At 46.4% G+C, this 22,847-nt stretch overlaps 1 protein-coding gene across 1 annotated transcript in view; it reads left to right on the forward strand.

Annotated features, from left to right (window-relative positions):
- Window positions 1–3,245: 3,245 nt before the first annotated feature.
- The window catches only part of PREP (prolyl endopeptidase), a 111,103-nt gene continuing 91,501 nt past the window's right edge, over window positions 3,246–22,847 (forward strand). The window contains exons 1-2 of the mRNA XM_059700828.1: window positions 3,246–3,519; window positions 8,894–8,968. Coding sequence (XP_059556811.1) covers window positions 3,475–3,519; window positions 8,894–8,968 — 120 coding nt within the window. The 5' untranslated portion in view covers window positions 3,246–3,474. The remainder of the gene's footprint in view (window positions 3,520–8,893; window positions 8,969–22,847) is intronic.

Consider the following 22,847-nt stretch of genomic DNA (forward strand, 5'->3'; position numbering starts at 1 on the left):
GTAGTCCCTCCCCTCAGCTGGCCAGCCCCAATCGGCCCTGATCACCAGCCAGGCCAAGGGACCCCACCTGTGCATGAATTCATGCACCAGGCCTCTAGTAGAAGATAAATAAATCCCAGGAAAAAAAGAAAGGGGGAGGCTGGGAGTTTGGGTCACCGGGCGGGGGGGGGGGGCGGTGGCCAGCCTGAAAATAGCCATCAGCCCCTCACCCAGGTTGGCCAGGCCCCCCAGTGGGGACCCCCACCCTGAAGAGTATGTGGCCAGCCTGAAAACAGCCCTCAGCCCCTCACCCAGGCTGGCCACACCCCCATGGGGTGAGGGTCCCCACTGCGGGGCTTGATCAGCCTGAAAACGGCCCTCAGCCCCTCACCCAGACTGGCCAGGCACCCCAGCGGGATCCCCCCACCCTGAAGGGGCTGTGACCAGCCTGCAAACAGCCATTAGCCCCTCACCCAGGCTGGCCAGGCACCCCAGCAGGGACCTCCATACTGAAGGGGGTGTGGCCAGCCTGAAAACAGCCCTAGCCCCTCACCCAAGCTGGCCAGGCATCCCAGCGGAACCCCCACTCTGATCCGGGACACCTTTCAGGGCAAACCAGCCAGCCCCCACCCGTGCACCAGGCCTCTATCCTATATAATAAAAGGGTAATATGCAAATTGACCCTAACAGCAGAAAGACTGGGAATGACTGGTCACTATGACACACACTGACCACCAGGGGGCAAATGCTCAATGCAGGAACTGCCCCCTGGTGGTCAGTGCACTCCCACAGGGGAAGCTCTGCTCAGCCACAAGCCAGGCTGATGGCTGTCAGTACAGCGGTGGTGGTGGGAGCCTCTCCTGCCTCCTCAGCAGCACTAAGGATGTCCAACTGCAGCTTAGGCCTGCTCCCCACTGGCAAGTGGACAACCCCCGAAGGCTCCTGGGATGCCAGAGGGATGTCTGACTGCCAGCTTAGGCCTGATCCCCCCCGAGGGAGCGGGCCTAAGCCAGCAGGTGGTCATCCCCTGAGGGATCCCAGACTGTGAGAGGGCACAGGCCGGGCTGAGGGACCCTCCCCCCCCCCCCCAATGCACAAATTTTTGTGCACCGGGCGTCTAGTATTGAATAAAAGTGATCAAAATGGCCATCCTTATCTTGTTCCTGATCGTAAGTAAGACACTTTTAGCTTTTCTGAAGGAGTAAGATGTTAGCATTTTGTCATATATGGCCTTTATTATGTTAAGGTATGGTCCCTCTATTTCTACTTTGCTGAGATTTTTAAATCATAAATAGATGCTGAATTTTGTCAAATGTTTTTTCTACACCTATTGATATGATTTATGATTTTTATCCTCACTTTGTTTATATGGCATATCACTAATATTGAACTAATCTTGCATTCCAGAAATAAATCCCCCTTGATCCTGGTGTATAATTTTTAAAAAATAATGTATTGCTGAACCCTAGCCAGTTCAGCTCAGTGGATAGAGGGTAGGCCTGTGGACCTAAGAGTCCCCGTTTTGATTCCAATCAAGGGCAGGTACTTCAGATGCAGGCTCCTCCATGGCCTGGGCCCTGGTCAGGGCTCAATCAGGTGGCAACCAATCCTGTTTCTCTCACATTGATATTTCTCTCTCTCTCTAAAAAAACAATGAAAAAATATCCCCGGGTGAGGATTAAAAAAAGAAAGAAAAATGTATTACTAAATTCAGTATGCTAATATTTTGTTGAGGATTTTTGCATCTATGTTCATCAGGGATATTGGCCTACAATTTTTTTTTTTTGTAATGTCTGTCTGGTTTTGAAATCAGGGTAATGATGACCTCATAAAATGATCTTTGGAGCATTCCTTTAAAAAAAAAAATAGTTTGAGAAGGATAGCTGTTAATTCTTCTTTAAGTGTTTGGTAAAATTTATCTATGAAGCCATTCAGTCCAGACCTTTTTCCTTGTTGGGAGTGTTTTTATTCTATTTCATTGGTAGAATTTTCTTGATTCAGTTGTGAATAAGTTATATTAGCCATTATAATTTTCTTTCCTGTTTTCTGTATAGTCAGATTTTTATATCTAGGTTATGTGACCCTAATAAATGAATTGGGGGATAGTCCCCCTTTTTCTATACTCTAGACTACTTTGTATGAAATTGTGATTACTTTCTCTTTGGATGTTTGGTAGGCTGAAAATCATCTGGGTCTGGATTTTTTTTTTTTATTACTAATTCATTTACTAGTTATAGGTCAATTTTCTTTCCTTTTTCTTTTGATGTAGTGTTCAAAAGATGCAGTTTCCCAAGAATTTGACCATCATACTAAAATTTTAAAATTCATTGGCATAAAATTGTTCGTATCATCTTTGCCTGCACCATCCATATAATTCTACTGTCCCATTCTGATTTTTCATCAAGATCCATTATCCCTTCCCTTCCAAGTCCAGAGTCAGAACAAGCAATGGAAATTAGGTCACCTCAAGCCTCCTGCTCTCAAGGCTAGGGAGAGGCAAGGTCTCTATGGCCCCTAAGGAGCCCCAAACCAGGAAGATGGGGGAATGGGTTAATAATCAACCCCTGCTGTTCATTCCCTTAGCGCCTCCCCCGACCCCCTCTCCCCACCCCACCAGAATGGGGCAAAGGGAGCTGGAAGCGGAGGGACTTCCGGGAGGGCGGAGGAGGCGGGTTGGCCCCAGCAGGGGTAATCGGACGTGTACTCCTGCGCGGCGGCCAGGGCTGCCGTCTCGGGCGCGTCCCGGGGCGGCGTGTGCCCAACTCCAGCGTGTGCCCTGTGCAGTGCCCCTGGCTGCTGTGTGGGGCGCGTCCCCGGCGGCGTGTGCCCAATTCCAGCGTGTGCCCTGTGCAGTGCCTGGGGCTGCTGTGTGGGGCGCGTCCCCGGCGGCGTGTGCCCAACTCCAGCGTGTGCCCTGTGCAGTACCCGGGGCTGCTGTGTGGGGCGCGTCCCCGGCGGCGTGTGCCCAACTCCAGCGTGTGCCCTGTGCAGTGCCCCGGGCTGCCCTGTTGGGCGCGTATCGGGCCGGCGTGTGCCCAACTCCAGCGTGTGCCCTGTGTAGTGCCCCGGGCTGCTGTGTGGGGCGCGTCCCCGGCGGCGTGTGCCCGGCGCGGTGGCCCGAGGCAGCCGGCTGGTGTGGGCGCGGCACGAGCCCAGCTCCGCGGTCCCGCGCTCACGCGCCCGGCGCTCCGGCAGAGGGAGCTGTGCGCCCGGCCCGGCGCACGCACGGCGCCGCCCGCTCCCTCTTGCTGCCGCCGCTGGGCCCGCCCGCCCGCCGGGGCGGGGCTCCCGGCCACGGCGACAGCTGCTTCCTGCTTTCCGCACGCCTTCGCCGCCGCGCTGCCGGTCCGGTCGTGCCCGCCGTGGCCGAGAGCTCCTCGCGTGCCGCCGCCCGCTCGGCTCCTGCCCGCGCCCCGGCCTCGCCCCGCAGCCGCCCAGCTCGCTCGCGTCCGCTCCCGGAACCCGCGCCCCACGCTGCCCCTGCTCGCCCCGGCCATGCTGTCCTTCCAGTACCCCGACGTGTACCGCGACGAGACCGCCGTGAGTACCAACTGCCCGCGCCCACCGGCTTCCCCGCCGGGCGTGCCGCGCCAGCCGCCGCCCGCAGCTCCTGGCCCCGCAGCCCCTCGCCCCCCGCGTCCCTCCCCTCCCCCTCGGCCTTTGTTTGCGAGAAACGGGCCGGGGGCGCGGGCTCCTCCCGAGCCGCGGAGCCTCCGGGGGGAGGGGGTTTGGAGGGTGGGCACTCTCCGCCTGCTGGCGGCGCCGCCCGGCATCGGCCGCTGCTGGGAGACTCCCCGAAATCAATGGGGTCAAGGGCAGATGCCCAGGTAGGAGGTGTCACTGCTTTTTGACTGGGGAAGCTCGTGCGTAAATATGGTGGCAGGAGAAAGAGTGTAAGTGTATAGATGATGTAGGATTGAAACACAAAGCAAACTTTCTAAACTTCCAAATGAAGAATTCTTAAGAGTTGAAGTTCATTCATTCGGTTTTACAACGTGTACTGAGCGCTTACCCTGCCCCAGGCCGGCTGCTGGGCGTTGGGGATGCAGAGACAGGACTGAGTAACGCGAAGGCGGACAGGGACCCCGCGGTGTAGCAGTGCTGATCCAAGTTTTCCTAAACTAGAAAAGGAGTTGATAGGGAGTGAGAGGAGGACCTAGAAGGGAGAGGGGATGGCCTCTTTTCAGGATGAGTTTAAGTTTTGCTTCGTGGAAGGGTTAGCCACCATGAACCTCAGCTGTAGATGAACTCAGGATGGCTGTTGAGATCCGGTGGGCGGAATTGGGGGGCAAACAGCCCTTTATGTGTGAGTAAAAATTAATTTGGCATCTTAAGAACTGTAGTGCATCCAAATGTTGTAGGCATGATTCTCTTAGGAGTAGCCAGATTTCTCAGATTACTTAAAATAGAATCAGATTAAAGCTATTTTTGTGTAATACAGTTCTATTTTCTTCTGCTCTCTTGGACCCAATTTATGCCAGATTGTAGTTTAAAGCACATCTCACTTTAGGTTAAAGGGTACTGCGGCTTTAGCGTAAAGGACGTATTGTTTTAAATTAAGACTTCCAAGTGGCACTGATGCATTCATAGTTTCTTTGACCAGTGGCCATCTGGTAACCATGTTTTCTCAGTCTGTTCAGCTGCTTGCTTATTAAATTTACTCTAACAACCCAAGAAGCCCTGTTCTGGTGGTTCAAAAGGTTGTTTCCTTTGTGTTTGGGAGTAAAGTGATCCTGCTGGAATGGGAAGACGCCAGGGCGAGTGGGAAGACCTGAGTGCTAGTTCTGGTTTTGTCACTCACAAGCAGGATGCCCTGTGGCAGGTCATTTACCTGTTACAGGTCTTCTTTCTCATAAGTGGAATATTTAGGGCTGGCTTGTTTCTACAGTAAGAATATCATCTTTCATTCATTCAGTCACATGACAGTCTAGCCCTGCAGCGTGCTAGACTTTAGTAATGGGAAGACATGGGAATATCTCAGTTCGGTTCTTGAGGATCTTTGAATTTTCAGGATTGATAAAAATGTTAACAATTGCCCATTATGTGGTTTGATAAGTGCCTTTCAGATCTGTACTGTTCTGTGTGGTGGGGTTTTTTGGGGGGAGGGAGGATTGTTTCTCATTTTATTTTTCCTTATTCGTGTTACCAGAATCCTACGGTTTATTTATTTATGTTTAATAGTTCTTGAAAGGGTTAAGTGAGGGTTTCATGAAGACACCAAATAGATTATGAATAATTAATTCAAAAGAGTATATATATATATATACTGTAGCATGGATTTTAATACTCTCCAGTTCCTTCTCACCAAGAAACTCATAACCCTAAGCCTCATGGCCAAGGGAAAGTGGCTGTGGTCCAGCCTGGACCCATCTCACAGGGTACTCAGCCCAGCCCTGATAGTCTACGTGGGGTATCTTTTTCCTGTGACGAGTCCTGATTACTAAGCTCTAGGCTGGACTTAGCATTTCCCCAAGTTATAGCCTTGACTTCTAGGATGGGTTTATTTCTGTCCGGCAGGTACTAGGGACTGCTGTAGCTCTCTGTCTCTCTCACTTGAACATCTTCCAGCCACATGCTGGGCAGTCTCCTGCTGCCCTGTGGGTTGGAGTGTGCAGTCCTTTTTGGTGGATTTCTGCTCATGAGCAGAAATGTGGAAACCGTGGGTAAAGCCATTGCCCAATCCGTGGTACAGGCTTGGTACAGGCGTTAGAAGGGTGTGCAGGGTGAGTGGGGAACACAGGAGGATGGGAGTAATTTCATTAGGAGCAGAAGATAATATGTGAGTTGAGCCTGGAAGTTGGCCAGTTGAATAAGGTAGAAAGGACATTCCTAGCTTTATGACTAAAATAAAGCCATAGTTATGTGGGGCTGAATGGTCATGAAATGCATGTTTGTAGGATGGCAGGAAGGCCACTGTGAACAGTATCCATGGATGGACGAGCTTGGATGGGGGTTGAGAAGTAAGAGCGGGCAGGTTTCATGGGCTCTGCCTGTTGTGTGTACAGGAGTCTACATTTTATCCTGAAGGCAACAGGCACGTTGTTGAACCGTAAGAGCAAAATATTGAATAGTAACAGTGGCCTGTCTGGGCTCTCTTTTTTGAGCTCTTGGGGAGGTGAGGAATGATTTGCAAACTTAAATGAGGAATTAGATGCTGCATCACTTGAATTCAGGGGCTGTGGCTATCCGCACTATTTAGGATATTGTGTGGTGAAAGAAAAAGGGGGAGGGGGCGCTTGGCTGCTGGGTTGGTAGCTGGGATTGTTTTGGGGAGTTCTCTTCCTGGTTGCTAATGTCGGCTCAATAACTGACCTCAGTCTGGTTTAGATGACAACACTGGTTCTGAGTAGATGAGGCTGCTTCCTGGTGGAAAAGGCCGTTCAAGAGGCAGCATGCTGTAGGACACATTGGGTTCTGAGTCAAGGTCCAGCTGTCCACCTTCCAGTTTGCACCTGACCCAGCTCATTGACAAGAGGTTAAGTACACAGGCTTTTGGGTTGGCTCGGAATGGGTCACAGTCCTACCTTATTAGCCATCTGACCTTAATTGCTGTAGCTCTCTCCAGCTTCCGTTTCCTCGCCTGGGAAAATGTGTCCTCACAGTGAGGACAAATGAGATAATGTGGTTGTTGTCTATGGCGCAGTCGTTAGCTCACAGCAAATATGTGGCCTTTACTCTTACTAAGCTCTTGGAATTGCACCCCATAATCTGTAAAATAGGAATATTTAAAACATTGGGCACAACAGTGTGGATATCCAGTAAAGGTTTATTGCTTTGGGTTTAGCACTTGGCAGCACCTTCACTTAGTCATAAAACTATCACAGTTTTGAAAACTATCCTTTTGAAAAGTTAAGTCTCTGGATGTGTCAGAGTTTTAGGAACACGTTTCACGTGTCTGATCTGTCCCCTCGGAGGAGTATTTGGAGGAAAGCTGTTGGCAGATTGTTTTTAGTCCCAGCTCTGGTTTTGAACTCGGTATGGCCCTGGGCGCGTCGCCCCACCTTGTTCCTGCCATGCCTCACTCCTAAAAATGTTGAATTGGAAGATCCTCTACAGCAGCGGTCCTCAACCTGTGAGTCGCGACCCCTTTGGGGGTCGAACGACCCTTTCACAGGGGTCACCTAAGACCACCGGAAAACACATACATAATTACATATTGTTTTTGTGATTAATCACTATGCTTTAATTATATTCAATTTGTAACAATGAAATTGGGGGTCACCACAACATGAGGAACTGTACTAAAGGGTCGCCGCATTAGGAAGGTTGAGAACCACTGCTCTACAGGATTCTTTATCTGGTTTCTTATTGTCAGGGAAAGGAAGGTTGTTGTTTTAAGCATAATTTATAACCACTTCAAGGTGTGTAAAATGTAAAAGACTTGAGGATGAGAAGATTAATAGCTTTCATTCAGTTGTGACAGCTAAAATGTTGAGGCCTTAGGTAAGGATTGAACATTGGTGTGAAATTGGCAATTTTATGAAGACTCATCAGGAGAGGTTTCAGTCTGGTTTTACGTCCCTCGCACTGGTCAGTCAAGGCTTGATGAGAGCAGGTCCCGGGCGTTCCACCTTACCTGCCCATCCTTCCAGGTGTCATTTCCCCAGGTGTGTCCCCCCTTCCCAGCGGAGGAGGACAGGTGCAGACCCTTTGCATCCTGATGCTCAGGGATATCCTTCTCAATTGGCAGCAGCCACACTGGAACTTTGACCAGAAGTAGAAACGGCAGGTTGCTGTCTTCCAGGAGGGTGTCTGCTTTCCTTAGAGCAGTGGTCGGCAAACTGCGGCTCTCGAGCTACATGCGGCTCTTTGACTCCTTGAGTGTGGCCACGAAGTTTCAATTGCACGTGGTATTTTGTGGAAGAGCCACACTCAAGGGGCCGCAGTTTGCCGACCACTGCCTTAGGGAATAGCCCCTACCGCCTGGTGTGATAAAAGGGAGCAAGAAGACCGGTTAAAGATTCACCTGAGGTGGTGGGGGTCTTCCGGACGTCCTTCTAGGAGAAGCCTTAACTGGAATGTTGGAGTTGTTCAGAGAGACTTGATTGGAAAGATGTTGTCAATGGCGATTCGGTTATCTAGATTAACCAGGATGGTCTGATGTGGGAGGTTTTATAATGATTTTTACCTTTGCAAAATGTCTTTAGGCATTATCCCCTGAGGAGGGGTGACTCCAGATGGCTGCTCTAGACTCGGACAGTCTCTGAATCCAGGCCCAGAAATCGGGCTTCGCAGACACCACCCTCAGCCAGGCCAGCTTACACTAAGCAGTTTTATTTCTATCATAGTAGTTATGCCTCCTTTTATGAACAGTGAAAGAAAGCATTTCATAACAATACACAAAAGGGAAGAAAGGCTTCAGTTTGGAAGTGCTCCTTCATTGCATTTAAGTCAGCCTTTTCAATGAGAATCAGCTGATGTCAATTAGAGTCATTATAGCTACACATTAGTAAGTTTCTTGTTGGCAGTTCAGACAGCAAAGCAAAAACGATCATATTACATATTGTAGGGGGATTTTCTAACCGTGAGCAGGCTTAGGGAGAACAGGAAAATAGGCACCTGGCCGTGCCCTCTGTCATCCCGCTGCTTTGTGTAATTCTGTGCTGTGCCCCTGACAGCACGTTTCGGGTTTCTTTAGCACGGCAGCAGCCTTTGGTTGGTGTTGTACAGACAGAGCTGCTTCCTGTCCTGACCTTTCGTCTTTCTTCCCTCTCCAGTAAAACATTCCTTTCATGAAGGGTGGCTTGACGCCTTTGAGAACGTGCCAACTCTGATTCATGTGGCAATTTGGGCACAGGCAGTTGCCAGTGAGCCAATCAGGGTGTGTTTGTCTATCTCCCCATCACATTCAGAAAATACTAATTTAGTTGGGGATAGACACTAATTATCTACTAACACATTTTGTCTTTTGCAGGTGCAGGATTATCATGGGCATAAAATTTCTGACCCTTATGCTTGGCTTGAAGACCCAGACAGCGAGCAGACAAAGGTAATCGGGGCTTATAATTAAAGTTTCAACAGCCTTAGTGGCTAGCACCAAACTGTAGGCATTGGTAACCATGGCTGTTCCTTCCTACACTTTCTGCCGTGGTATGGTGGATGGGTGACTATACTTGTAAGTACTACCACTTTATGTCAAACGATTCATGAGAAAAGTTGAAAGCACTTTCAGCCCCAGAGAAGATCAAGTAACTGTTTTGCATAATGTTTATGGTTTATAGTGACACTGATGAACCAACTATTTGATATAAAAATATTAGAAAGAAAACTGATTAAAAGAAAAAAAAAAAGAAAACCTAGAGAAAAATAATCTGAAGAAAACAATTGCCTAACGTATTTTTTCACCTAAAGAAAAACTTATAATTGAACAAGTATCAGGTCTTGAAAACTAAATGCTGATTTTAGATTATTTACTGATTTTAATGCAGCAACAACAAAATGAATGAAATGATGAGTAAAATAGTAAATATCTTCTTTTTTTAAATATATTTTATTGATTTTTTACAGAGAGGAAGGGAGAGGGATAGAGAGTTAGAAACATCAATGAGAGAGAAATATTGATCAGCTGCCTCCTGCACACCTCCTATTGGGGATATGCCTGCAACCAAGGTAGATACCCTTGACTGGAATCGAACCTGGGACCCTTCAGTCCGCAGGCCGACGCTCTATCCACTGAGCCAAACAGGTTAGGGCGTAAATATCTTCTTATATTTTATAGAAGTAAGGGGTGAGGCAGAGAATTTTCTTCTCTGTTGGAAAAACACGTAGTATTTTGAGTTGAAGTCTCATTTCATTAAAAAGCTACCTCTAAGTGCTATGTCCCTCAGGTATTGTTTCTTCCTTGAAGTGCCCAGGACTTGTCCCTTGGGACTCCTCATGTACATATACCATTCCTGGTTAATTAAGTTCGCCTGGGTGAGGGAAGAGTGTTTCTCAGCCCACTTCAAGTTCTTTGACTCTTATTTATAACTGTATTTACCTATTAATACATAAGAATGTATTTACAGTTTATGCTCACCACTAAGATGCTCACCACTCAGAAGTTTACTTGAGCTTCTTTAGAATCCCAGAATATTTACCGTTTTTTTTAACAACGAAAAGTGTTCAGTGCACTCTGAAATTTTGCAGGCCAGCTTCTGAAAAGCCTATGTCTTCGTACGTCCTGTATTTGTGGTCCCTTGATGCCGTATACACACACCACTGTTCTCTGGAGAACTGAACTCGGATTTCCAAGGCCAGGCGTTCAGATTTGCCAGGAAAATACTTTCTCCTGGTGTGGCTCTGGCAGTGGGATTGGGTTCCTCCCCTTGCACAGCTCCTGGCCGGGGAGTAAAAATTCCAGTGTATCCTTGGAAAAGAGCTGGACGGGGAAAGGAGTGGGGTTAGCTGGGCGAGAGACTGTGGAAGAGGAAAAGTAGAGGCAGGAAGAGGTTGCTCCTACTCGAGTAAATCCCACGCCATCTCTTTCTTCCTGCATTCCCACGTGCTCTCTCGCCTGCCTCCTTTTCCCCACCCTCACACATTCTTTCTGGCATTTCTTTTCTGGTACAAATGGTGGCAAGAGACCACCAGATACAGGAGGAGCTACCGGTAAGACAGGACTGCAGAAACGACTACAGCTTCTTCCCTATCCCTTGTCCGTAAAAGTAAGCACTGCACCATTTTTGAGACTTTGCAATGGTTTTTACTTCTATCTCTAATCCTCCTCCTCTCCCTTTCCTGGGTGAGAATGGTATTTGGACTTTTCCTTTTTCTTTTCATGAAACACAGGGTTATAGAGGTGGGTGGGTAGAGATTTCCAGATGAGAAACAGATGGGTATCTTAAGGAGCAGGCAAAGGCTCTACCTCGGCAGGGAAGGCTAGGAGGAGCAGGGAGCAGATGTGGGGCTGCCTCCTCACCTGGAACCTGCCACAGGCCACCTTGATGGTCCAGCCTTGGGCCGAGCTGGGACAGGTTGACCCTGGGAATGGAGAATCACAGGCAGCTGCGTAACCGGTGACGAACGGAGGGCTCCCGCAAAGGGAGCGAACCTCTTGTGCACCCCCTGGAAAGCCTTCCCCAAGGACTGTCTCTAGGATGAGGTCTCAAGTACAACCTGGATTTCTTCGGTCTTTGATGGTGATGGAGTCATTCAGCCATGTCAGAATAGCCCAGTTTTGGTTTATGTGTTAATGAATGCACACTTTGCTATTCCTTAATTAATAATGGCTGGTCCTGTGGTTAACAAGCCACTCATTAGTAGATGAGACTTGGGTGATTAGCGATTTTACAGTCAACCTTTGATGGAACTAATGCCCATACACTGTTATTTTCGCGGTGTATGTTTATCGGATGCTTACTGAGTGCCAGGCACTTCACTGGTAGCTTTGCCTGCTCTATCTCATTTCATTCTCAAACTCTAAAATATGTTTTTTTATTTTCCCCATCTTACAAATGAAGAAATTGAGTTACTGAGTGATTACATAATATGTTCAAGGTCATTCAGCTAGTAAGTGTAGAACTGGTATTGGAACCCAGGTAGGCCAGGTTGTTTCAACTTTAGATGTAAGAAGAGGACTTGGGGTATATTAGCTTTGGGAATACAAGCGGCAGAAACATATTCATGCCCTGGGACGTGATAGGTCCTCCTGTGTGGGCTCACCTGCCCACACCGCCAGCCTGTTTGGCAGCGAACCTCAGGTGTCAGAGGGCCGTGCAAGCTCACCTTTCCCTCGGTATCCTCCGTGCACACCTCTCTCACTTCTCTGTAAACAGGCTTGTTATTGACAAAAGCTGATATGTCATTTGGGATCTGATGAGTTGAGTTTGGGTCTTAGACTGAAAAGGTAGGGTACATTTTTCTAATGAGCAGAAGAGCAGCACGAACATTTCCTACTCATAGTTATTCGCGTGTACAAAAAGGTGTGCTAGCCATATACCTTAGGGTAAAAAGGAGAACCTTCACATTGCTTCCAAAATAAAGAAAAAGCTACTTGTTGTATTTATACTATAGCCCTTTACACTAAGCCCTTTACACTAAGATCTGAAGTGCTATCAGTAGTTCTTTGATTTAATCCATAGTTAATATGGGTTATCTAATTCTGACAGTGCCTGGCATGTAAGTCTTTATCCTTTGAAAGGGAATATCAGAGCAGACTTGTACCTTAGAAAATTCTCTAAAGGGAGGGAGGGGGAGTTGAATCTGGATGAATCCTATCAAGCTTTCAAAGCCCATATAAGCATATTTTATAGCAAATGTTCCAGATTGTGGGAGATCCTACACAGCTTAATTGACTCTTTGGAATAAATCCAACCTTGATATGAAAACTTATCAGAGATGCTTTGTAAAGAGGAAACAGTAGACCCATGCTGCTCAGTAGATATATAATACCAGTCACATATAATTATAATTTTTCTTATAGCCATATTTTAAAAAGTAACAAGAAACAGGTGCAAATAATTGTAATATATTTATTTAATCTAGTACAGTTGGCCCTTGAACATTGCAGGAGGTAGTTGTGCTGACCCCTGAGCAGTTCAAAATCTATGAATAACTTTTGATCCTTGGGGGTTGGATCTAGGACCCCCTACCCTCCCAAACTGCAGATTCCAAACTATGGCTTGAAAATACTGTTTTCTGTCCTCGGTTGTTTGAATTTGAGAATGCAAAACCCATGATTCAGAGAGTGACAGTATATTTATTGAAAAAAATTCACATATAAATGGACCCATGCAGTTCAGATTTGTGTTGTTGAAGGGTCAACTGCATATGCAAAAATATTAACATCTTAACATGTAATTAGTAAAAAGTACTAAGGTATTGTACATTCCTTCTTCAAACTAAATTTTGAAATCCAGTGTACGTTTTACACTCATACCACCTATCAGTTCAGACCAGCCACAGGTGCTCAGTAGCTACATGTGGCTAAAAAGAAATTTTAAAAAGAAATTAAAGAAAATCTAAAAGCCTAACTGCCGAAACAGGTTTGGCTCAGTGGATAGAGCGTCGGCCTGCGGACTGAAAGGTCCCAGGTTCGATTCCGGTCAAGGGCATGTACCTGGGTTGTGGGCACATCCCCAGTGGGAGGTGTGCAGGAGGCAGCTGATCGATGTTTCTCTTTCATCGATGTTTCTAGCTCTCTATCTCTCTCCCTTCCTCTCTGTAAAAAATCAATAAAATATATTTTAAAAAAAAATCTTTAAAAGCCTAACTTGGAATAATAGTGCATTAACAAGATGACATCTCAATCAAAACAACAACCTAAACAGTTGGCTTAACTGTCTCTGTCACCACTATTTTTATGTTTGCAAATCTCTGACCAGTGCAATAAAAACTGAACCAAAATATGGACAGCAAAAATAAAATGATCATTAATTGTAGATGATGTCATTGTGTATCTAGGCAACCTAAGATTTCCAACTTAAAATTTAGTAGAATTAATTAGATCAATAGCGTGACTATGTACTAAGTAAATCTAACATCAGTAGCACTCATATATACGGTCAATAATGAAAAATTAGACCTGTCTGATAGCAACAGCAAAAAGCAAATACTAGGGAATGAAGAAGAGATTTCAAGTCTACTGGGAGAGTGCTGTCATGTCTGCTCTATGGAGGTCGAGAAAAGGGCCAGTTGGGGGCATTATTTATAGTAGTGAAACATTGGAAATGAGGTCCATTTCCAGCAATAGGGTAGTGTTTGAGCAGAATGTGGTGAATCTGCTTGGTGAAATCATATGTGCAGTTGAGAAAATGTTGGGTTATACAGGTTGATAAGATGAAAAAGTGCTTCTGATAGAATAGTAAGTGGGAGGAGGATACAAGATTGCAGTGCTCCGAATGATTACAACTTTAAAAATGATCTTAGTAAAAATGATTCTAGGAGGATTTATGTGGAAATACAAACTAAAGAACAAAACTGAGATAAAGGGAACGCTCTGGTTTCAAAGCACTGTGGGTATCTACTCACTATTACATATTCTAGAAGTGTCTGAACGTAGAGAGACTTCACTGGTGTGAAGTGGGAAGCTTCAGCATGAGGGGCCAGCGAGGGAGGATTGCAGTCAGTACAGTGCCTCGAGGACTGGATAGGCAGATCAACAGGCAGTTAACCCATACTACTCATTCAACAGGCATTTCCAGCGTGTCCTTTGCAGCTCGTCGGAGGAAGTTTGTAGTGTCTTGTTGTACCCCAATATTTTGCCACTGAGGTAATTTGAGCCTCCATTCTTCTAATAACTAGACTGCCCCATTCCCCATCCGTGATATTAATATGTGGGTGGTTGACTTCCTAATTTTTAACTGCCTAAAATTCCCTCTAGTTTCCTGTTTCAAACAAGTGAGCGAACCCCAAAGCCCACACTCTGCGTTAGCTCTTTTTTCTTCCCTCAGTCGGTCTCCAGGTGCCTTTAGGTGTGCCCTGTTCAGATCTTATTTCAGATCTTTCCCCGGACCATCTCCCTTTCTCCCTCTGCCTGTCCACAAGCCACTCTGCATGCCCCTCAGTGTACTCGAGGCGGGAGCCCCCTCCTCTGTCACCGCTCCCAGTAACATCTCCCGTCCATATAAGTCATTCTCTTCACGATCAGCAGTGGCCCAGGGGCCAAATGCAGAGACTTTAAAATCGTCCCGTGATCTTCCCAGCGTAGATGATCACAGGGCCAGGGGAATCGTACGGACTTTTGTCTCTGCCCACTCTCGGGGCCTTTGGAGCTGCTTGCTTTGCTTTCCTCACGGAGGCGGAGGCGGCAGTTCACTGACAGGTCGCAGCGCGTACCAAATGAGTATGTGTTTCCTGCCCCTCTGCCCACTGCCATGCATTCGGTCCACACTGCACCACCATTTGCTGTCCTTCTTGCCAGTGGTAAATTCTCTTGGCATCACTGGGCTTGTTTTGCAGCCCCAAGGTCCAGCTACCTCTTGCGGAGTCTCCCCATCTTACTATTTTTTTGAAGTTTCAGTTTCATAGTTGAATCTTCCAGAATGAGTTACTGAAGGGGAGATACACAGAGAAGAGAAGGATGATACTACTTTTCAGAGGATAACTGCCTTAATTGTAACTAATTGCTAAGTCTGATTTTCACAGAGACTGTCCTGGGGCTTTGATGCAGGAGGGAACCAACGGTAGAATATCAGCTGCATATATGGCAGTGGTTCTCAGCCTTGGCTGCACATGAGAATCACCTGGGAATCTTTTTAAAATCCCGATTTCTGGGCCTCATCCTCCGGAAATCCTCTTTCTTTGTTACTAATGTTGTGGCCCCTCCCCATTGCCTTTGTGGGTCATGAGAGAAGAACTGATTTAGGGAATCAGCTAAAAACAAAACATTCGTTTTTGTTTATATTCATTCTTTCTAAAAATGTGAAATTACTATTTGTTTCAGAGAGGGTCAAGGAATATACAATATGGGTCTTCCTTCCTAAGACATTCTTTGCTCTTCCTTCCCAGATCCCATTTTGGCTGACTAGTTAGGGGTAGTCCATGACACCTGCCGATAAGGGGCTTAGGGCAGTGATGGCAAACCTATGGCGCACGTGTCAGAGGTGACACGCGAACTCATTTTTTTTGGTTGATTTTTCTTTGTTAAATGGCATTTAAATATATAAAATAAATATCAAAAATATAAATCTTTGTTTTACTATGGTTGCAAATATCAAAAAATTTCTATATGTGACATGGCACCAGAGTTAAGTTAGGGTTTTTCAAAATGCTGACACGCCGAGCTCAAAAGGTTCGCCATCACTGGGCTAGGGACAGGAGAAATTCTTGTCTTGCAGGGTAGGAAACCTGGAAATTTTACCTTTCTCTTCCCCTGTCCCCACGCTGTTTCTTTCCTTGGCAGGGAAGGTTTAAATCTTAAAGGACTTCTGATCATCTCTAGGATGTTTAGGTAGCCTCAGATTTCTGTGTAGGTATTTCATGTCACCGTTTAGGGAGGTCAGCAGCTGTTTTTCGGTGTCCTTCCTGACTATTATGAAATTTTGGTTTTTTGTTTGTGTCTTGCTTTTGTTTTCATTCTTTAAGGTCAGCCCTAAAAGTGTGTAGCGTGAGGAGTTTCTGCTCAGTTCTGGCACCAGTGTGGCCTAGCTCTCCCTGCACAGTGTCTTCCCTAAGGGGAACAGAGCCAGCGTGAGAGGAGCTAAGGGGAGTGAGGGGAGCAAGGAATTCTCTGTCCAGTTGCATTTACCCAGGGAGCCACTGTGCTGTCATCTGTAGAACCAGCCAGAGAAAGCTTGTTCCCAGGACTTCCATTACCGTGAAGTTCTAGTTCAATGTCTCTAAGCCAAAGACAGCAGATACAGCCTCGGGACTGAGGAATACACTCATTCAAAGTATAAATGGATGGTTCAGTGTATGATGTGCTCTGAAGGCTTTCAGACAAGCTGTGAATATCCTTTTTTTTTTTTTAAATATATTTTATTGATATTTTACAGAGAGGAAGGGAGATGGATAGAGAGTTAGAAACATCAATGAGAGAGAAACATTGATCAGCTGCCTCCTGCACACCCCCCACTGGGGATGTGCCCGCAACCAAGGTACATGCCCTTGACCGGAATCAAACCCGGGACCCTTCAGTCCGCAGGTCGACGCTCTATCCACTGAGCCACACCGGCCAGGGCAATTTTTTGAATAGTTCCTTCATCCTGTGAGCTCTGCAGGCGTTTGGGATGGTATTTCTGTTGGGAGGCAAGGTGAAGGAATAGAGGATTTGCCAGGTGGGACCAGAAGTCAAAACACACAGATTGTAGCCCTTGGTCCTTCATATTCTTGTTCAGTGAGCATAGTAAGCAACGATACCTGGATGCCTTTTCTTCATCTATAAAACGCATATAGTCATACTCAGTTCATCTAGCTAAGGTGTTAAGGACACCCAACTGAGTGATTCCTTTGCTATACCCAGCAATGGTCTGTACAAACAAATAGTGCCGCTTGGGCACTCCTGCGTACATGTATTGGGATATAGACCTTCAGGCTCTAGTCCTCCAATTGCTTCGTGAGAATGTTGAACTTTAAAGACTTAATTTTCATCCATGAAACTAAGCAGGATTTTCCTTTTGAATTCTAGGGGGGTTTTTTTGTGTGTTTTTTACAAAAAGACTTACATTCTGAGTACTGTTTGTGTGTGTGTGTGTTTTTAATGGTCCTATGACTTCTGAGTGTCGTTTCATTGTTCCCAGGCATGATGACTAAACTAGGCCAGGAGTACCTTAAAGCAAAGCTGTGTGGTAGCGTTACTTTTAATTGCTGCCTTCTGAACCCCATAGGCAAGGCTGTGAGATGCCCATTAAGGTTTCATTAAGAACCTGGATCATCATCCCTTCTCTAGTGGAAGCGGGAAATGCTTTAGGTAAATATGTTACCCTGTATTATTTCAATCTTCAAGACCTCTTGTCTGAGGTCTTAAATGTCTCACCAGCTCCACTGGAAATGCTTGACCTTATTATCATTTGTAAACAGACATCTCATAAATCCACAGTTGAAATATTTGTTTAGGGAACAACTTATCTTTTGATCTGTGGATGAGATAATTGTCAAAAGTGTGAGGGAGTGCCCTAACCGGTTTGGCTCAGTGGATAGAGCGTCGGCCTGCTGACTGAAGGGTCCCAGGTTCGATTCCGGTCAAGGGCATGTACTTTGGTTGTGGGCACATCCCCAGTAGGGGGTGTGCAGGAGGCAGCTGATCGATGTTTCTCTCTCATCGATGTTTCCAGCTCTCTATCCCTCTCCCTTCCTCTCTGTAAAAAATCAATAAAATATATATTTTTTTAAAAAGTGTGAGGGAGGGCGTTACTGGTACTGGGCCAACTTTTTCTAAGCACTGCTTGCTTCCTTTTTCTGTCTCCTTTGTTTGCCTTCTGCAACAAGGTTTTTGATGTAAGCAGTAGACACTGACTGTGGCCAAGTTAAGCTCACAGGGAATTTACGACAAGCAGAGGCGGCCAGCTCCTGGAACAGACTGACGAGGCCAGGCGTGGGACAGGCAGGGAGCAGGTAGTTTTAGGACTCCAGGGCAGGAATTTCCACTCTTCACTCCGCACTGCGAATGGCATGAGTGATCTCCAGTCATTCCACCCTCTGCCACTTGTTCAAGTGACTGTGCCCCAGGGAGGGAGTTCCGATAGGCCAAGCTCCAGATGACTGCTCACTCCTTGGCTGTTCTGCTGGGAATAAGAACAGATTTGGTAGAAGCCACAAGGCCCCTCTTTCGGAGTTCCCATCCTGCTAAGAAGGGAGGACACCAGGGAAGGAGAGTGGATGCTGGCCACCCCACATGCCACAGTTCCACTGGTTTCATTCTCTCTTCCTTTTCTGTGTGTGCTTGGTCCCTCCCTCTGTTCCCCTGCCCTAAGTTTACCTGTGTGCCCACTGAGAACTCAGGGAATGGGAGAGAGGACAGAAAAGAAGGAATACACTGTCATAGGCAAGACAGATGTGGCCATTGCCGACATGGCGTTCAATACCAGCCTAGGAGGACCAGATGGGAGACGGGCAAGCCACTTAACCTTTGAGCTGCCAGAGGTCAGTGCCGCAAGGAGGCGGAGCCACATCTTAGCTAGAAGCTAGGTATCTGGCCTTGTTTGCTCACCATCATTTTAGGAAAGCAGACCCTAAACCACCGATTTAATGCTGAAGTGCTGGTGTACATTTAGCATTGATATTTTCCCTGTAGGCAGCTGCTCAGCTTTGGTTTCCGTCACCTACCGTTTCTGAGAAATGCTGGTATCAGGTATGCATCTTTGGGAAGAACTAACAATTAAAGAACTGAGATAACTCTGACTTCTCCCAGGCTCTTTCTTTTCCGTTCTTCCTCTATACTTCGGTCCCTACAATCCACTCACCACCCCATTCCGCCATGTCCGGGGAGAAAGCCCTCGGGCCTAGAAATCGCCTGGCCACTGCTCAGCCTTTCCCAGCTCTACTCCTGGAGCATCTAATTTCGGTGGGAATCTGTTTCCCAAGCACCTCACCAGGTGATTCTTAAGGTCCAGAAAGCTTGGGAAACCTGCTCTAGAGAATGCTTAGACATGATCGGGGCCGGATAATAACACCTTTGATTATTATGAGGCCCACTTTCAAGGAGCTGAAGTTTTAGTAGACGCCTCAGTGTCTACAGCATCTTTGTAAATTAGAGGGTAAGTGGGGGGGGGGGGGGCAGTGTTTGTGGCTCTTAATTTTTCTTCTTGGGGGAAACCAAGGCTTAATGCCATAATAAAGGCATCCTGGACTCTTCTGTATAATATTGGTGCTCTGACCATTGGAATCGGATCTCTATCTAATCATACACAAGATTCTTTGCCGTGCCAGTTCTGACTGTAAAATCTATCTCTCTCTTTGGTTTTATCTCCTTTGACATTTGTCCCTGTTTGGCATGCATTGCCACTGAGCTAGATGTTCGGTAGCTTCCTGAATTGTCTCCCTGCTTCCAGAATTTTCTTTCTACCCGTTCCCCCCAGCAACTAATGAGAACCCTTAGAGATCGTGGAACCTGTTTATCATGGGAAGGCAATAGTGTATAGTTATTAAATGAGCGGCTTTTAGCTATAGAAAGACAGGCTTGAGTCTTAGCTCTAGAATTTACTAGATGTGTGACGTTGGCCATGGTGTCCAGCCGCTCTAGGTTTCAGTTTTCTGATTTATAATTTGGAGAAAACTGTGTGTGATTGTGGTGAAAATTAAGTGATAGTGTTTTTAAATGATGCAGCTCAGTGGTAGATACAAGTAAGTGCTTGCCATTGCATTTATTATTGAACAGTTCAAATAGCAGGGACATTTTCTATTGAATAATTGAGAGACCTCATCTGTTGAGCTATCTGAGGAAAATTCTTTTATTGCAATTTTGGGCTCTTTCCCTCTACTCTCTTTCCTGGTTATTGCTCTGTTCAGATCTTCTTTCTATTTGGATCAATTTAGTCATTTGTTATTTCCTAGAAAATGGTCTGTATCATTGGGATTTTAAAATTTACTAGCACCTGTTATGCGTGGTATTCTTTAATTATAGAAACTTTACTCTCTCCCTGTCTGTAGTTATATTCTTTATTGTCTCTAATTTTGAGTTACCTGTCATGTCTATCCCCTTTTTTTGATTAGTTTAGCCAGAGCTTTGGTAGAATGTGTGGAGTTTCTTCTTCTTTTTTTCTTAAAAAAAGCAGCACTTATTATAGGACTTATAAGTTATGCTCCTTTACTTTTCTCATTCATTTTTTTTTCTTCTGTTGCTTTAAACTTGTTTTGTTTGAACATTTACTTGAATGTCACTCTTTCTCATTTACTGATAAAGTGCCTTTTTCAGGATTCCCCAGCCAACTTCTGGTCGAGTCCACCTCTCCCAGCCTGCTCATATCCAGCCAGCCTCTCCTTGCTCAGCACGACTCCTATAAGAGCTGTATTAGTCAGGACTCGGTGAGCGGTGCCTGAACTCCGACCCAGCTCACACCAGCTCATATAAAAGCACTGTGAAGTGGCTCACAAAATTGATGACCATGGTGTATGTGTCTTTGAGCACAGCCTGATCCAGGAGTGCATGTGATATTTCTGGACACCTGTCTCTCTTTGTTTCTTAGGTCACCTGCTTTTCTCTGATGGTTTTATTTTCCAGCATCCTCCTGAGTGGTAGGGGAAGATCCAGTCCTGTGGCCCCAAACCTCATAAGGTGACATAACTTCCTATCTCCTAGTGTTTTATCTGTGGCCCCGCAAAGCATCCTGATTGCTTTGCCTGGGTTTACAACTACTTCATTGACTGCTGCCTATCGGTAAGAATTAAGGAAAGACTGCTTATGAAAATGAGCAGGGCTTGCTTATATAAAAGATGTAGAAAGAAGTGATCATAGTTAGCATACAGGTATCAGTAACATTATGACAGATGGTGGTCCAAGTTACCAGGACCCAGAAATGATAAAATCTGATTGAGAGAGAGGGTAAACCCCAAACTGTTTAGGGTATAACTAGCACTTCTTAGAGCCAGCCCTTTTTTTTGATACTGAGCGCCTCACTGGGACCAGAGGAAACGTCTCAATCACGGTGTGGTCACTGTCCGTCAGTACATGGCACACCCAGGCACCAACACTGTCTCCTGAGCCTGGCCCAGGGACACTCCTGGGTTCAGTGCTGTGGGACTCAGTCAGGTCAGCTACCCCATGAGTGTGGGAGTCACCATAACAAGCCTCTAAACTAGGGGTGGGGAACGTCTGGCCCACGAAATCATTTGGCCTGGCCCTGCCAAGGCGTTAGCAGTGAGTTAAACGTTTGACCAAATATAGCAGGCTGATTTTTAAGTGGTTAATTTTGAATGGCCCTCAAACGATGTTATAAATATCCAAATAGCCCTTGACAGATAAAAAGGTTCCCCACCCATGTTCTAGACCAGGGGTGGGCAAACTTTTTGACTCGAGGGCCACAATGGGTTCTTAAACTGGACCGGAGGGCTGGAACAAAAGCATGGATGGAGTGTTTGTGTGAACTAATATAAATTCAAAGTAAACATCATTACATAAAAGGGTACGGTCTTTATTTTATTTATTTTTTTTAGTTTTATTCATTTCAAACAGGCTGGATCCGGCCCGCGGGCCGTAGTTTGCCCACGGCTGTTCTAGACCAACCACGAGCCTCATCCTGCATGGGTGTCGAGGACCCTGCATCAGTCCCAGGTCTAGGGGAGGGGTGCACTGATGGCCAGCAGAGGTGACAGCCCCACTCTATCCGAGGGACTTCACAAACGTACCAAACAAAACCAGATGTCAACTCCGAATGTTTTTACCGCACCCCATGAACTTCAATTCTTAGTGGCCTTTTTTGTTTTTCTATATATTCTCCTTCTAATTTGGATTCCCTCATTGATGCACAGGAATTATTTAAGAGAGGATGCGTATGTGTTTAACTTCTTCATGATTGGGTTTTTAGTTAGGTTTGGATTTGGGTTGCACCTCCCCACCCTCCTGGCTGAGTTTCTGGTCAGTAGTATATACACTGAAGAACAGAGCTGGTGGGGCCCAAGTTCCAGCTTAGAATGAGCTCCCTGCTAGTGACGAGATTGGAGAACAAGGCTGAATCTCAGGTCAAAATGCAGGTTTCTGCTTCCTTCTGCTTGACAGAAGTTACTAGCCCCAGTGAGGGGACTGGTTTGCCCAGATGGGGACAGGCAAGAAGGTGGGAGACACCTGGTCTGCTAAGCATGTGCAGCTGGAGCGCCGGGAGCTTCCCTTACCTGAGAGCAGGTGTTCTCAGGACGCAGACACTCTGGGGTTTTGAAGTTAAAAGACAAGCCCAATGAATTCCAGATTTCACAGATTAGAGTTGGTATTTCTCCTCTTTGGAAATGAGTTGGGGGGTGGGGGAGTGGTGGGAGGCCAGGGAGAGAAAGGCCCTCACTTAGTTGAGGTTAATGGCATTGCAGTCACAGTACTGCTTGGGCTTTAAGGATTCCTTTGTTGTCTGGTGGACTGCTGATTTTTTTAAATATTCAGTGAGAACTGGACAATAAGGGGCACTCTTTTCTCTTTGAAGTAATGAGTCCTCATATTAGTCTGATAACATGCATTATTCCATTTATAGTCTCAGGGTCTAGGCATGTTTCCTAAAGCCGCTGCCTCTGACGTTCTGTTTGGCATGACCGACCTCCACTTTTCTGTGTGGCTGCTCGGCCCTCCTGGCCCTGGGTCCTGCAGCCTCAGGGATCAGTTTTGCCACCTTTTGACTTTTTTTATGGGGTTATCCCTGCCCTTCCAGATCCTGCTAAACTTCCAGCAATTGGGGGTGGGGGTGGGGCGGTGCAAGTGTGCTTCCCCTCTGGCCACCAGGATGTGTGGGATCCTGGTGTTCTGTCAGGCCATGTGTGACACCCACACTGCCTTTCTCAGAGCCCCCTGATAGTTGCTTAAACAGTCATCT

The sequence above is a fragment of the Myotis daubentonii genome, chromosome 6 (assembly GCF_963259705.1).
Source record: "Myotis daubentonii chromosome 6, mMyoDau2.1, whole genome shotgun sequence".
Taxonomy (NCBI): Eukaryota; Metazoa; Chordata; class Mammalia; order Chiroptera; family Vespertilionidae; genus Myotis; species Myotis daubentonii.